Below are 16,824 nucleotides of genomic sequence, written 5' to 3' on the forward strand. Positions count from 1 at the left end.
ATTCCATTCGTTCCCACTAACATCATAATTACTTGCTTTAAAAAAGAATACAATTTGTAGTAAACTATTGACCTATAAAAGGAATAAACCTCATTAATGCATAAATTAGCCTTAATTTATGCAAATGTTATACATGCCAAGACTCCTCTCAAACACTTTCAGATGTGTGAATACATGAAGGATTACAGTGACAGTTTATTGTTTGTGGAGGAAAACAGCAAACAGAAGAAAGTGGGAGAGTTCCAAAGTCCTAGCAGAGTCCCGCAGGACAGGATAGCAGGCTGGGATCAGCAATATGATTTTGGAGCTGGGTGGGAAACGTGAAGGAGTGGGGGAAGAAAGAAAACAATACGAAAAAATAATACAGAAAAACCGGATGGAAGAGCTGCTTTAGCACTCTTTCTCTGAAAGTTCATTTCAATTGTTTCCATCTCAACTTTACATTTTCTGCTAACAAAAGCAAGTATGTATGCACACACACACCCTAATCTTAAGTATGTTAAAAATAGGTATATAGACTGGGGCGCCTGGGTGGCTCAGTCGGTTAAGCGTCCAACTTCAGCTCAGGTCAGGATCTCATGGTTCACAAGTTCCAGCCTCGCATCTGGCTCTGTGCCGACGGCTCAGCCTGGAGCCTGCTTCGGATTCTGTGTCCCCCTCTCTCTCTGCCCCTGCCCCGCTCATGCTTGGTCTCTCTCTCTCTCTCTCTCTCTCCCTCTCTCTCTCTCTCTCTCTCTCTCTCTCCCTCTCAAAAATAAATAAAAACATTAAAATTGTTTTTTTTTAAATATGTATATAGAGAAAAGAGTAATGTAACTACACTAAAACCTTAACAGGGATTGTCTGTGGCTAATGAGATTATGAATGATTATTCTCTTTATTCTTGTTTGGACTGCCAAATTTTTTCCAGTAAGAATGTATTAACTTTTTAATCAGTAAAATTATTTAACCTTTTTTTATCCTCATTTTTTTTAAACCTAAATTTTTCCTGTATTTGCCTAGGAAAAAATTGAAACAAATACAGACGGTACTCTCTGTAAAATACTTTGATAATTTCCACTCAACTATTTCAGCCCCCAAATAAAATCTAATCGGGTAAATCAGCCCTGATTTACCATCTCAGAACTGAGTGAAATAATGATGTAGGCCAGTTAAGAGTAACAAAAGTCTGAAAACAGTATCCAGATGTAGGTTATTGTCTAATAACACTGGGCTCACTTATTTCAGATGAATCACCAACATGACAGTACGAGCACAGGGGTGAAATGTTACAGATCATTCCAAAAAAATTGAGGAAATCTATCCACAAAGATGGTATCACTATAATCTATTTTCGGATTTTCCTTGGGGGCCTAGGGTATTCTGCTATTAGAGGAGTAATGACCAGCATGTGTCACAGTTCTCAACCTCCACCCACCAATCTGATCACACTCTTCAGACAGCTCTGTGCTAAGAACGTAAAAGCAAGCTTCAAAGCTGGGAATTGTACCACTTTTGTCCTATTTTGTCCACTGAGAACATCAGACAACATTTAACTTGGCTGCATTCCTCCATTAATTCTCCTCAGGACTAAGAGAAAAATGATTATGTTTAAAAGAATTACAGAACCTATTCCATTAAATCCTATTTCAAGCCCAACATATTATTTCCAATAGTAATTACTTTCATAGGAGGGTACTTGTGATAAGGCGCTGCTCCTGTAGCCAATTCAATGGCAGTTATTCCAAAACTCCACATGTCAGCCTTGAAGTCATAGCCTCTCACCTAAGAAAAGAACCAGGAAAAAACACAATTATACAACTGGAAGGTCACACATCACGAGGTCCACAGTATGTCAGGAGTCTACAGAATATATGTACAACTTCGATAATATCACTTTGCTAAGGCCCAGCAATCGGGAATTAAATCTGAGTTACATGATGCATTCTAGTAACATGATTGATTTGAATGAAATTTTAGTGTATTTAATGATACAAAAATATCACTTTTTTATTTTATATATATACACACACACACACACACACACACACACACACACACATTTTTTTTTTTTTTTTACCTGTTCCATGACTTCAGGGGCCATCCAACACGGAGTGCCAACAAATGTTTTTCTTACTTTATTCCGGGTAACATCACCCCCTGTTGCTAAGAATGCACTTACCCCAAAATCTGTAAGAAAAAAAAAATTACCCTTATTTTATGTAAGACATTATTGCTTACAAATTCTGGTTTTATAAACATCTCTTTTCCTGGTGAGCTTTCCAGTGATGATGACTTAATTGTTCCAAACACCATGAGCTCTCTCAGGGACCACCAACGCATCCTGCCATCCTACAGTTTAAACAACATCATCATGGGTCAGCAAGCCCACCAGTCCACAAGCTTAGCATACCAAATTGTATTTTCTATCAAAAAGGTATCAAAAGTCATAACTAATCATAAAGGATTACAGCAATAAAAATAATAACACATTCTTAATGGCCTACATACAAAGGATCTCAGTTTTTAGCTGAAATCATGTATAAGAATAGCACTGGAAGCAGTAAAAATAGTATGTAAGGTAGTTTCCTTTTTTTTATTTTAATGTTTATTTATTTTTGAGAGAGAGAAACAGTGTGAGCAGGGGAAGGTACGGAGAGAGGGAGACACAGAATCTGAAGCAGGCTCCAGGCTCTGAGCTGTGAGCACAGAGCCCGATGCAGGGCTTGAACTCAGGAACCATGAGATCATGACCTGAGCTGAAGTCAGACACTTAAACTGACTGAGCCACCCAGGCGGCCCTGTGATGTAGTTTCTTTTTTTGTCTTACTTTTACAATGATTACTTTCTAGCCTCTAATTCCACATCATCAATGTCTGGGGAGTGGCTTTTTTTTTTTTTTTTTTCTTAAGGTGGCTTGGGGGATGGGTGAAATAGGATTACGAGTTCACTTGTGATGAGCAGAGTAGTGTCTAGAACTGCTGAATCACTAAGTTGTCCACCTGAAACTAACGTAACACTGTATGTTAATTATAGCTCAATTAAAAATTAAGATAAAGGATAAATAACATTCATCTCCCACATTCTCATGACCTTGCTTAAAAGTGCTAACACCTTAGGCAAAATCGTAACGGCAAATCCACAAACCCAGGTACATAAAGCCAACATGCCCAGGTTTGTACATATGTAGCAATCAACACAAAGGAAAAGCTCGTCAGCAAAGACTGTTTTTTTCTTTCTTCCTATGTTTGGTTTCTGGATAATTTTCATAGGTATAGATACAATGGTTTGTAGAATGAAAAAACACTTTTCTTAACATCCATTACATACTAAAAATTCTTTTTGTGAGCAGATAAATTAGGCATACTGTATGGAAATACACACATGCATTTATGCAAAAAATGTTTGTATGTGACAAAAGAGAAAGGAATACCTGGTGATTATTAATGCATGCATTTCTGCTTAGATTTTTATTAAAAGTTCAAACTAGTTAATAAGTTCAAGTACCAACTACTCAGGGCTAGTACAGACCTACCAGGTAGAGCCAACTAAAGAACAGCTCAATAGTAAGCTGGTAAATAGTAATTTAAAAAGGTGATCAACACCTCAAAATGCCACAGCAGACTGTGTAGTTTGAGTCCCCGCCAATTCCTCTCGTTTAATTCTCCTTTGCTGGTCCCCTTTCATGACTACCAGGATGACAGCCATTTACCCAAGAGCAAAGTCCAGCACAAACCAAGGTGAAAATGTATTAGCATTTGCTTTAGGTCTTCAATATGAAGTTAGGGCAATAACACTATAACCAGTTCCCTGAGTTGAAATCTGTTGACTGTTTTACTTTACTTACATTTAAATTTACTCAACTCCCTAAAGGATTTCAACTACAAGTAAAAGGAATAAAAATTGACAAACGTGAGTCTTTGTTCCCACTGCTACACTCATGTTAATACTGAGCAGAAGTGTATTTTGAAAAGGCTAGATAATTTAATTTGCACGTATGTGCCAAACTAAAACTATTTGAATTCTTATATTTTGGTCAGAAAAATGAAGCCTTGTGAAAGCCTTTGTGAAAAGAAATCTCTAGAACCAGTAAGCCAGTCTCCTGTAGGTGGGAGGAAATACAATTCATGTTCTTACAGAAAAGCTAGGTGAATAAAACCATTTGTAAACATCTACTATATTCAGCTAGAGGAAAAGATAATATGATGAGCTTTGAAAAATATTAATTTCAAGTTAATTTATACTTCTGCAAAGTTCAACAATGAATCCAACATCCATTTCTTTTTAGTTTTTTTAATGTTTAGTTTTGAGAGAGAGAGAGTGAGAGCACATGCACATGAGCAGGGGAGGGGCAGAGAGAGAGGGACACACACAATCTGAAGCAGGCTCCAGGCCCTGAGCTGTCAGCACAGAGCCCAACATGGGGCTTAAACTCATGAGCCGTGAGATCATGACCTGAGCCAAAGTCAGATACTTAAACTCCTAAGCCACCCAGGTGCCCCTCAAACATTCCACTTCTATTAAAATAATTTTGTGGGGTGCCTGGATGGCTCAGTCGGTTAAGTGTCTGACTTTGGCTCAGGTCATGATCTCACGGTTCGTGAATTCGAGACCACCATCAGCTCTCTGCTGTCAGCACAGAGCCCACTTCGGATCCTCTGACCCCGTCTCTCTCTCTCTGCCCCTCCCCACTTGCACTCTCTCAAAAATAAATAAATATTTTTTAAAAATTAAAATCAAAATAAAATAATTTTGCGGGGCACCTGGGTGGTGGCTAATTCAGTTAAGCATCCAACTTTGGCTCAAGTCATGATCTCACGGTTCACGAGTTCAAGACCTGTATCAAGCTCTGTGCTGACAGCTCAGAGTTGGCTTCAGATCCTCTGTCCCCTCTCTCTGCCCCTCCCGGCTCAGCTCGCATGCTCTGTCTCAAAAATAAATAAACATTAAAAAAAATAATAAATTTGTAACAATGTAATACTAAGTACATATCATCTGTACTCTAAGGAAAAATATATTTTTTAATGCAGTTGCAGCAACCCTACACCCCAATCTCTCCTAGAAGATATAATCCATATAAAAATCCATAGCTAACATTAAATTTTTTTAATTCTTAAAAATTCCATATGATTACATTAGACCTTTTTAAAGCTAGAAAAAAAGCTGAAAAAGATGCATAGGAGCAATTTATTACTGACAATACCCCTTCAATGTATCCTTCATGATTCACGAATTTATTCATAGGCTCCACTTAGAACACTCACTTTAAAGTCATAAACAGATGGCTAAATGTCTTTAATGCTCAGAACAAAAAATTCCAGAGGGAGAAAACGCCAATCCTAACATCTACTCACCCTTACGACTACAGAATAAATACATTGCCAATGTATATACAGAAAGATTTATATGTATTGAGAAACAACATTCTGACCAGAGTACATAGTGTGCCTGTGTAAAAAGGAAAGCCGGTATATTCCGACCAGACAGTGTACCTAGGACAGGGAGAACGAGGTGGTGAACCACTGCACTAAAAAGAGCCCTTGTTTTAGGAGAAGTCCGTCTATACAGCCAAGAAGAGTGCAACCAGACAGACGTGGGTCAGAAACCATAAACATCACTCCGGCGACACGGGATCACAGGCTACACATAGAGCTAGCCCGCCCATCTTCCTGCATCCAGAAATAACTGCATCCCAAACCAGAAAGGATGCTGTCATCCCAGGCACTAAAGGCTCTCTCACATCTCCTGAATCCACCCACCCCGCTCCTTCCGCACTGCTGCTGGGGCAGCCTGCTGAACCCCCACCATCGTCCTGCTTCCCAGGAGACTGGCACGCAGGCCTTTCTCTCCCCGACTTCTCCCTTGAAAGGCCCTCTGCTCCCTAGGAAAAAGTCAGAATCCCCGAGCACAGCATGCACATCGGACTTCCCTTTTCCTCTCCCACCTCAGCTGCCCCTTCTCCCAAATGCAGCCCTGAGGCTGGGCGCTGCTGAACCACTTACTGTTTATTCCCCAAATCCATCACCAGCCTTGCCCTCCACGACGCTGCCTGTGCGCCCAGGTACACTGTTCCTCCACTAAGTGCAGGGCCACCGGCAGGGGGCGTCCTGCTCATCCTTATTAATAATGGAAGCCTCTTGGGCATCCTGACTCCCTGTGCCTCGGAGCTCTTTCACAGCCCCTCGTGTTGGGGTGTGGTTAGTCTGATGCCCACCCAACACCTTTGCCTGATGTGTGGTGTACGATTAAGTAACTTTGGGAACTGTCTTATTTTGGTATATGTGAATGCTTAGCCCTGCGGCGGATCCCCCAGGTTTGGGGCATAGCCACCTAATTTGGAGAGTGGGCAGATCCTCCAGGAAACAGCACGGTCCTCACTGGCAGGGGCCAGGTGTCCCGGTAGTTAGGTTGCACGCCATGCTACTCCCCTACCCTGGGAGTTTGGCACACCCTGAATCTGGGCTTCTGGGTCTCTTTCCTTACCTGCCTTCTTGGTTATGCCTGTTTTTATATTACATTCATATTTATAATCATGAGGGAAACAAAGGCAAGAGAAATGTAGCTAAAATTAAATCTCCTTACAACTTGCAGACACCTGGGACATGCAGAGCGTGACCATCCTCAAGCAACTCAGGGCTACCTTACTTCCTTGATGTTTTTGCTTTATTAAAGACTAAGAATAACCTTATCTTAACAATAGCTAGCCCCTCAAAGTCCTGAAAGCCTGGCTTCCCAATTCCTTAGAGACTTAACGCTATCCCTAACCCCCACTAACTTAAAAGTATATTATCAGTCGCTCCTCACAACCCCAGTGCAGCTCTTTCTGTCCACAGGTCCTGTCCCTGTGCTTTAATAAAATCACCTTTTAGGGGTGCCTGGGTGGCTCAGTTAAGCATCCGACTTGAGCTCAGGTCATGATCTCGCAGTCCATGAGTTCGAGCCCCGCGTCAGGGTCTGTGCTGACAGCTCAGAATCTGGAGCCTGCTTCAGATTCTATGTCGCCCTCTCTCTTTGCCCCTCCCCTGCTTGCACTCTGTCTCTCTTTTCTGTCTCTCTCAAAAATAAACATTAAAAAAAAATTTTTTTAATAAAATCACCTTTTACATCAAAGACATCTCAAGAATTCTTTCTTAGCCATTTGCTCAAGAACCCTATCAATAACATGCTCCTGCTTCTCCTCACCATGTATAAATATGCTTTAAAATAATTGTCAAGTAAATCAATAGACGGACTATTCTCTGCCTTCAGACTGGGATGGGGAGATAAGCATTAACATGTTTACAGTGGAAGATACAAAATATAAGAAAGATATATTTCCTGACTTTAAGAATATTACCCCTGAGGAGAGGGAAGGCATGAAACAATTAACAACAACAATGCGCTGCTGTCTGTGTAGACACGGAGGAGCCAGGAGTGTTAAGAGCCATGGAAGACTCCACATCCACGGGGGCCTTGGACCTGGCCTTCAGGAAGAAGTTAAGACCTGGAGAGGCAAGCCGAAAAGGAAATGGCATTCCAGACAAAGAAGCAGCGTGAGCAAAGCACAAGTGTTGAGCCAAGAGGAAAAAGTGTCTGACAGCTGCAGGGGTCGAACACTCAAATACCTACAGGGGCCAGGCGGGAGTAAAGGAGGGAGGAAGGCCCTGCAAACCAACAGCACAATCCCAATGATTAAAGGGCACTTGATACTCAGTGTCAGCACAGGGGGACCCTAGGAAGTGCTGGCCCTCCCCAGGAGCCCATTCTCGGTGCCCTCCTACCCCAGCTCTAAAGTGGGCTGCTGCTATTCCACTGGAAAACAAAGTCACCTTAGAGGAATAGGGCCTGGTGTGGCCAAAGTCCCAATTTTCCCAGAGCAAGCCAAATATCGAGACCTTTACGCAAAAGCTCTCTTTTCTGTTGCCGACAACAAATTCATTTTAAAAAAATGACGCAAAATAAAGCAATTATGCCTCCCCGGCTTAGCCTGCAAAACTAATCTGGTAAGTTGTTACAATGCCTAAAATTTACCTAAAATACTTTCACATACACCATGCAACGTTATATTTATGAGACCCAAGTGGTCAACTGACACCCTGACCCAGAATGCCCAGTGCCAGAAGGTTCTGGTAGCATTTGATGAAGGATGCCAGAGGCAGCTGCTACAAGTATTTCAGTTATCTGTATCTAAGTATAGATAAGTACGAGCCAGGTGAATGCCCAAAAGGGGCTATTATTGGAGAATATTAATGCCAGTCACCTGTCGGTAGCCATGATGCACGTGAGAAACAGGCTCTCACTGACCAAAGTAAAGGCAGTCAGCACACAGAGAAGGGCTAAAATTTTAGCTATACTCCCCACTCTTGCGTGAATAAAAAGAATCCAGCCAGGCCCAAGAGTAAGCTAAATCCCTCCCCAGTTCTAGGTCTAGTTTGATTCTAGACTCCCAAGTACAGTGTGTAAGAAAACTGCATCTGTAATGTTGGCATGTCTGCTTCGAGTGAATTTTCCATTCACCTAGAAAGACAGAGAGCAGGAACTTCCTTGAGTGTGCAGAACAAATCTGTGAGGGATCTCTAGGGGCTTGTTTGCCAATGAATGGCAAAATTTGGTCTGAAACTCGATTTCCTTAAAACCTGGGAGTGGCGTTGCTGGTGAAAGGCCAAACGTAACCTGCCTCAAACATCTGTAACAGCTACGAATACCTGTAAGGAGGAACCTGAGTTGTGCATGAGAAACTGGCTCAGGTTAGTTCAACCCTTGGCGAGAGAATAATGGAATCAGCATCTGATGGTTCAGAGCTTCCTAAAATGTATCCAAAACGGGTGACGACGCATCAGATCCCTTCAGACCTGCAAGCGGCTCATGGGGGGGAAGGGGGGGGGGGCTGGGGTAGTGGGAGTCACCACAGCTACAGGGAACCCCGGTAGCTCTTTATTCGAATCAGTCTCTTTTCCCACAGTATCTTGGTCTAGAAAAGCAGGGAAGCACAGAGACTGGAGGAGCCCAACCACAGTCTCCTCCCAGGTAAGAGAAGCTGAGCCCCGTCCGCTCAGCACCCTGGACTACTGCTGTGCTCTCTCTAGTCCAAGAGGAAATCTGGGAAAAGCAGTCATTTAGGGATGTTCAGGAGTAAAATCAACAGGCCCTATATCTGAAGAGAGACTCTGGAAATGGAAAGGATTAGACAAATTCTGAGGAAAATAGGAAGATTTAGTGGATATTGGAATTGAAAAAGAAGAAGGAACTAAAAAGATTAAATGACCTGGCAGAGACCACACAGCAAGTTATCGAGGGTCTGAATAAAATCCACAGCCCTTCACCCTTCACAGAGGAGTCATCCACTTAGCCTTGGTCTCCTATTTGAAAAAGTTCAGTGTAATTTTCTGTACTGAAAAGGAAACGCAAGACAGAATAATGGGGTTAATATTCCACAAATCTCGAGCTTGTGCCTGAGTGAAGATCAAGTTGTGATTACACAACATAGAAAAACTAGTTTGAGGTTCCCCGGTTATTCTGAAATGTCATATTTATGTCACCAAAAACAATTCCTTCCCGATTTGGTTTGATTCCCGGTTTTGGGTTTTGTCTTGTTTTCTCACAAGAGACTCTTGAGACTTTACTGGCAAAACTGAAGTGTACTTCTAAACACCCAGGAACGTTTTCAGGGCTGCCGGCATCCGGCTTTCCTGAGTCCCACAGGTTTCCTTAAAATGTTATGCCACCAATGTTGGATAAATAAAGAAGTATACAAAGAAGTACACTGCGATTCAAATTCTGCAAGCTATGTAACAATAGGTATAAAACAGAAGCAAAAACTTTCTTAACAGAGGAGGCTACAGAAACTTGTTTGTGTGTCTTAGAAGGCGCGTGCGCACTCGAGCTGGGTAAAGGGGTAGAGGAAGAGAGAATCTTAAGCAGGCTCCACGCCTCAGTGCAGAGCCCAACACAGGGCTCGATCCTACAACCTTGGATCATGGCCTGAGCCGAAATCCAGAGTCAGATGCCCAACCGGCTGAGCCATCCAGGCGCCCTGAAAGCCGTTTCACTTTAAACAAAGTTCTTTTAATGTTTTTACAGGTGTGCCAGTAGTGCAGCACCCCACTGACATTCGGGAAGCAGGGGCTGTTCACAATAACCTCTAGCTGGTGTGGGTTTACAAGCCAGGGGGCTTGCAGAGTTCTGATTTAGGCACAACCCCGGCCTTCGAGCGAGAGCTAATGTGAGGAAATGTGATGTCAATTTAAACATCAATGTTACATGCCCTGAACAACATGAATAGAAAAAACATGTTAATGTGCCCAACATACAACACTCGATACGCAATTAAAGGTGTCATCTTCTGCTTGCTGGCAATTCCTAGGTGCCCTTTCCCCGCAGATTTTCTTGGTTAGAGAAGGAAAATACAGACCAGGGTAAGTAAAGGCTTTAGCATTTTCAGAATCAAATCTCACCTCTTCCAACTGAAATCCAGACCACTATTCTGTCCAGATTAATCTTCCTAAAACAGTTCTGATCACAGCACACTCTGGTCAAAATCACTCTCCTCACCCGGCATCTGAAGAATAGCAAAGCCACCGCACACCCCACCCCGGCCGCACTTCCATCATGTATGTGGAAGCCAACAGGCTTCCAGTATTGTTTCCTTCTGACTGATGTTCACCCAATTATCACATACTCTGGTACAGTGTTTTTAGCTTCACTGACCAAATCACTGTTTTCCAGTTTTTATTTTTTTTAATGTGTAATTACCTTTAGCCTTTCTACCCATTTTTCTGTTTGTTGTAGTTTTGTTTATAAATTAAGTAGGAACAACTTTTCACTCCCCTGGAACCTTGCCATCCTCAGAGTGTCATCAGATCTTGGGGCACCGAGAGCCAAGTCTGAATGGAAACAGGGAGAGCCATCCCCTCATGCCTGCCGGGGATCCCTGCAAACCTGGGCAGGAGAAAGCATGGTGCAGCACTGACTTAGAGGTGACACCTCAAATTCTCTAGGTGGACACCGTATCTCTGGGTACCTGTGTTGTGCTCAGCAGAACTCAGCAAACCCAGAGCAAGGAGCAGAGCCCAGATCCCAGGAGGCCAAGTCAAGATGTGGCAAGACCTAGGACAGTGGCTCCCAACCGTCACTGGGCTCATTTCCTTCTTGAAACAGGAGCAGTTTTCTTACCATTCTAATAGTTTCAGTGCACCATGAATGTGAATACAACTACTAAGAGGCCAAATGTCTGGGCGCCTGGCTGGCTCAGTCAGGGGAGCTTGTGACCCTTGATCTCAGGGTTGTAGGTTCAAGCCCCAAGGTGGGTGAAGAGATTACTTTAAAAAAAAAAAAAAGAAAAGAAAAAAAGAGGCCAAATGACAACACACTTGGCATGGATATGTGGCCCCCACTCAGAGGCATATAGTAGAAGGTCTTGACAATTTCTAGTGAGTCTACACCAAAAATTCCTGAAACTAAAGGGAAGAGAAAACGCACCAAGGAAGGACACGGTGAGTACAAAGGAGTCACATTTCCACCCTCAGAAGGCACTCTGGAATCAAACAGGCCTGTGTGTGGTCCCAATTACACTCCCTGATAATTTACTTAACTTCTTTGAGCAATGGTTTCACAAGCTATAAAATGGGGAGTATAGAATAGATTCAAAAGATGTTCAATTAATAGTCCTTGTTGGCTGCCTACCCAACATCCATGCCCCTCCACTCTTCTCTATCAGAATCCTGCTTGTGTGTGTCAGGCCTCGGGGGATGGAATGTACTGCTCTAAGCCAACCACAGTGTTTGGCTCCTCTTACCAGTGAATGGTCTGAAGGTCTGCCCTAGTCTTGGCCCTGAGATCCAAGGGGCATACGGCGCAAGCTCTCGCAGAGAAATTCTTCACCTGTAGAAGAACCTTGTACATGAGGCTCCTTTACTGCTCACTCCCCAGCCTGTTTAGGACACTATCAGGTGAGGGTGAGATGCTCGGAGTGAGCACCCCATACAGACATGTTCTGGCCGACATACTGAGATGCAGAACAGAGAGCAGGATGGAGCAAGACCTCTGTGCTACTGCTGGGCTTCCGCACCAACCCTGGAACCAAATGCCCCAGACTTCTGTGATGCAGGATAATTAAACGTCCTTACTGTTTGATCTCCTGCCAGTCAAGCACTCTGGCATTTGGACCCAAAGACTTCTTAATTCTTATAGTCACCTGTCCTTCCCCAGTCCTGCCATGTTTATTCATACTTCTTGACCACTAAGGGTTAACCATTGCATCAGAGGCTAAAATCACTGCAATCCCCAAAAGGACTTGGTAAAAATCAGCAAGAAAACAATTTAGTACACAGTGCAATTCCGGAGTTTTAAACAGCTCTGGTATTAAGCATGGCTCTTAATGCCAGGGGCACAAATCAAAACAAATAAATGCACAGGCATCTCGGAGGCGGAGGGTGGGGGGAATAACACACTGCAAGAACAGTTGAATTCACTTTTTTTACCAATAGTTTTTTTCTGTTTTGGGCTACACTTACATAAACCTTCCAGAAACAGAGAACAATACACTTCTAAGAAAATAAGAGAAAGAAGTATCTTCAACTTTTGCCACTCAAAAGTGGGGTCTACCAGAATCATAAGCATCACTGGGGTTCCCCCAAGAAATGCAGGCTCTTGGGTCCCACCCCAGACTTGCTGAAATCAGCATCGGCATCATAGCAAGACCCCTAGCTGATCTGATGCACAGAGAAGGTGCAGAAGCACTGCTCAAGAGTACGGTCTCCCTAGCAGGGCACGATTCAGTATGACTGGATGATCTCAAAGCAATGTCAACTCCACGGCTCCCCTCTTTTACCTCTTAGACGCAGAACACACTGGTAGTGGAGACACAGTAGCAGAAAAAAAGCGTTTATGTGTGCACATTCATGTATTTTAGGACACGGTAAATAGGAGTGCAATACTAAAAACACAAATCATGCCCCACAAAGAACTCACCCAGTGATCCTCAAGGGTGTCTAATGTGTCAAACAGGACAAACAAATCCACATACGTGGCACACCCCAATTTTAAAATCTTTTTTTAAAATACAGGAAGATAATTTATGATCACAATACTTCTGAACAGTCCATCAGTAGCAGCTGCTCAATAGAGACGCCAGGGCACAGAGGAGATAGGCTGTGGCTAAGTATCATTCTCGGCACAAGATGTTTGGAACACCATTCCCTTCTCAACCTCTGACGTGCAATTGTGTAGCGTGATATTATCATTAAAGTGATAACCTTGAATCTGCTCGTCTTTTCAGCAAATGATATACACGTTGGCATCTCATCCACTATTAGTGATCAATTACTCACACACTACTTCATTACAGATTGGGACACAACACCTGTCCCGCTCAGGAGGAAGGCTGACATCCCAAGAGGAACCAGACAGAACCAGAACGAGTTCTCTGAAACCCTCATTCTCTACCCAATCTCCTCTCCCCTAATCAGACTCCCACTTTTTCAGTTCTATTTATTCCTTCATGTAAACAAAAGGTGTTCAATGGCCTTCTTTGGCTCCATAGGCTACAACCCCCAACCACAACATGGCGTCTAGGCATCCACTGACAGAAAACACAATCTGCCATATTTCCAGAGTCTGCCCCCTGGAGTCACTTTTCAACTGCTCTGAACAAATCCATGTTTACCATCTGTGAATGAGGGAGAGGTAGTCCTGACCTTATATGAAACATCAGAGAATGACAATTTCACAGCCTTTTCTGACAACAAAAGAAGAAATCAGAAGACACCATATTTTTATTCCCTAAAGGTAGAGTTTCACCTTTCAAAATAAAAGAAACACAAAGAAGCAAACCTTCCCATGGCTGGCCTCACATGTGGGTACACTCTTAAAAGTGCCATTGACAGGTTTCCTTCAAATGTGTTAAATTTTAACTTACAAAAGGAGAAGTTCTTAGCACTTGTTTGTACTTTGTACATGGAATCGATATACATTCATGATATGATAGACAAATAACAAGAAAATTTCAACAGAATTCTTGGTAAAAATGTTGAGGCTACACAAGCTGCCACTCACTCCCTAATTCCTCATTCTCCCCATTCTCACACTCAGGACGATAAGCCTTTAAAAGGACAAAATGATATCAATTCACATTTGGTTCACAGTTCAGTTGGCTAATGTAATCAATTAGCTAAAGCGTGAAGAACAACACTAGTCTAAGACGACAGCAAACCACCGATCATGTGCCCAACTACGTCAGAGCCACAGCAGGTGAATATCCAGTGACCAGTGAAGCCAGAGGCCACACCTGGTGGGGCACCAGCAGAAGGCAGGGGGCTGGGGAGGCTGGAGCAGTAATCCAGACCAGCTGTGCTGAAGGAACCAGGCAAGGGGCAGCTGTCTCAAGTCATTGATGGGCATGACCAAGAACTCACTAGTGGTCAACTTTCTATCACAAGTGGTAATTATGGTGAACAAAAGAAAACCACAGATAATCCCCAAATCTCAAATCCATTCTTCCCTGACTCCCCAGTGGGGACGGGGTATCTGTAAAGATGCTCTGGTGAAACTAGTAACAGGACACATCACTTGGCTTACTCTCCCCTCCATGCCCAAGACCATCCTCTGATATGAATGCTTTCAAACAGGATGGAGAATTTCTCTAGTGACTGAGGTTAATGAAGGGCCACTCAAACATTCTGATGTAAGACAGGTCCTGGAGAAAGTCTTGTCAAACTTTCGCATTCAGTAGATGAAAAAAAATGAGCCGGAGAGTCAAGAACTGTCAAAAGGCATAGAGTTAAGAGGCAGGAGTAGGGGGAGCCCAATGGTAAGGAAATGAGCCAAGGACTGAAAGAGAAGTCAAGAGATCTGAGACTGGCTTTTATGACCTTCAAAATGACCTTCAAGGAGTCCACAATGGCTTAGCAGTCCTCAATCCCCTCCTCTCTAAGACCTACTCTGCTGAACTGAAAAAGCCGTTGTACCGAGAGCACTAGGTAAACATATTACACAGGTACTATCATTTCCCAAACCAAAGGCAGGCTCTGGAAGTCAACAGGGGCTCCTGGCTGCCCATATCTGCCAAGACGGGCACAAGCAACTTAGATCAAATATTAATAAGTCTAAATTTCCAATGCAATATTCATATACCTGCAGGTGCTCTTTTTCACATAAATCTCCACTTGACGAGCTCTCATATCAGAAGCTTTCAATAAACCAGAATGACCCATCTGTACACTTTACAAGAGACGGTCCCTGTGGGAGATGATTAAAATAGCACAATTCCAGTTGCCACAAGTATTTAAACAATTTACATCATTTCTACAAAGTTTTGAGGATTATTGAGGCTAATACAATCTTCAAAGATTCTGTATATTTTTAAGTCTGCAATAAAGAAAACCTCACATTTAAATCTCTTAACACTGAAGAGTCACTGAAATATGAGGATCATGCATTAAACTCTTGCTCAGTATTCTTTTAATCTAAATTTACTAAATAGTCATATTTTCATGAACTTACTCAGCAACTATTTACTGTGCTCTAAGTGCCATTTCCAGTTTTAAACCCTGCCTTCATGGAGCTGGTCTATAAGTTGGGACAGTAGTGGAAGGGGAGGTAAATACAGTTAATCAACAAAATTACGAAATGCAATATAATACACAGCAGTGCTTCTCAGACTAGTGTGCATCAGAATCACCTGTGCGCTCTTCAAATACAGATTGCTTGGCTCTACTTCCCAAGCTTTAGATTCAGCAGGTGCAGGGAGGAAGAGCACAAGAATCTGCATTTTTATCAAGTTCCTAAGGTGATGGTGGCACTGCTGGTCTAAGACCATACCTCAAAAACACTAACACAGGGTACACTGATGTATGCCATAAAGAAAAACAGACCAGGGCATAGGGGGTATGGGGTAGAGGAGGCTACACAGGATGGCCTTGGAAGCCTCAGTGATGTGACATTTGAGCTAAGTTCTAAAGAAGGTACTGAAATGACTATTCCAGATGGAGCAGCCAACGCAAAGGTCCTGAGGCAGGAGCATGCATGGCAAGGATACCAGTTTGCCTAGAATGGAGTGAGGGAGAAGATGAAGAGATGGGATCAACAAGATAATGTTAGGGAACAGATCTTGTAAGGCCAGGTGGGCCACCATAATATTGTTTACTTCACTCTGAGATGGGAAGGCACTGGAAGGCTTCAAGTAAAGGCATGACACAAGCCGACTGAGTTTGACAGCATCCCTCTGGCTGCCACATAGAGAACAGAGGGGACAAGGGCAGAAGAGGACCTCTCAGAAGACCACCACAATAACCCAGGCAAGAGCTGAAGGTGGCCTAGAGCACGAGGACAGCAGGGGAGGCAGTGAGACGTGGTTAATGAGAGGATTTGCTGACAGAATGGGTATGAGAGAAAGAGAAGGACCAGGGAATACCAATTCCTGGCCTATTCTGTGCAAGGACAGAGCTGCCATTAAAAGAAGCAAGGAAAACTGTGAGAAGGGCATTCTGTTAGTGGGCATGCGGGTTATAGTTTTTCTGTATTAAATTATACCAGCTTTAGAGTTACAAGGAAACTTAAGAATCCAAGCACCTCATTTTATAGGTGATACAAACTATGGCCAGCAAGACTTGGCTAGGGGCACAGATTATCAGTGACTTGAAAAGCTAGATAATCTTCCACTCCTGTGTCTTCAAGTGTATTCCTTGTAATCAAGTGTTAAATTTACATTCCAAAGTATAAATGTGTTACCTATTCAAATTTCCTAAAAATCTCTAACCTATGGTATGATACATGTAGTAACTTATATTACTAATCAAAAACGCCTTTTCCCAAATCATTCCTACTTACCATACACATTTAAAATTTATCCCAGGCACCGGGATGCCTGGG

General features: G+C 42.9%; 1 protein-coding gene across 8 annotated transcripts in view; it reads right to left on the reverse strand.

The window, feature by feature from the left end:
• Positions 1 to 16,824, reverse strand: part of STK39 (serine/threonine kinase 39) — a 316,473-nt gene that overhangs the window by 208,945 nt on the left and 90,704 nt on the right. For all 8 annotated transcript variants that reach the window (XR_006205518.1, XM_042949026.1, XM_042949028.1 and 5 more), the window contains exons 6-7: positions 2,060 to 2,169; positions 1,663 to 1,764 (exon numbers count right to left, since the gene is read on the reverse strand). Coding sequence is in view for 7 of the 8 variants with exons in the window: in XM_042949026.1 (XP_042804960.1) it covers positions 1,663 to 1,764; positions 2,060 to 2,169 (212 nt within the window). In the remaining variant the exon portion in view is untranslated. The remainder of the gene's footprint in view (positions 1 to 1,662; positions 1,765 to 2,059; positions 2,170 to 16,824) is intronic.

Source organism: Panthera leo, chromosome C1, assembly GCF_018350215.1.
Source record: "Panthera leo isolate Ple1 chromosome C1, P.leo_Ple1_pat1.1, whole genome shotgun sequence".
NCBI classification, from domain to species: Eukaryota; Metazoa; Chordata; class Mammalia; order Carnivora; family Felidae; genus Panthera; species Panthera leo.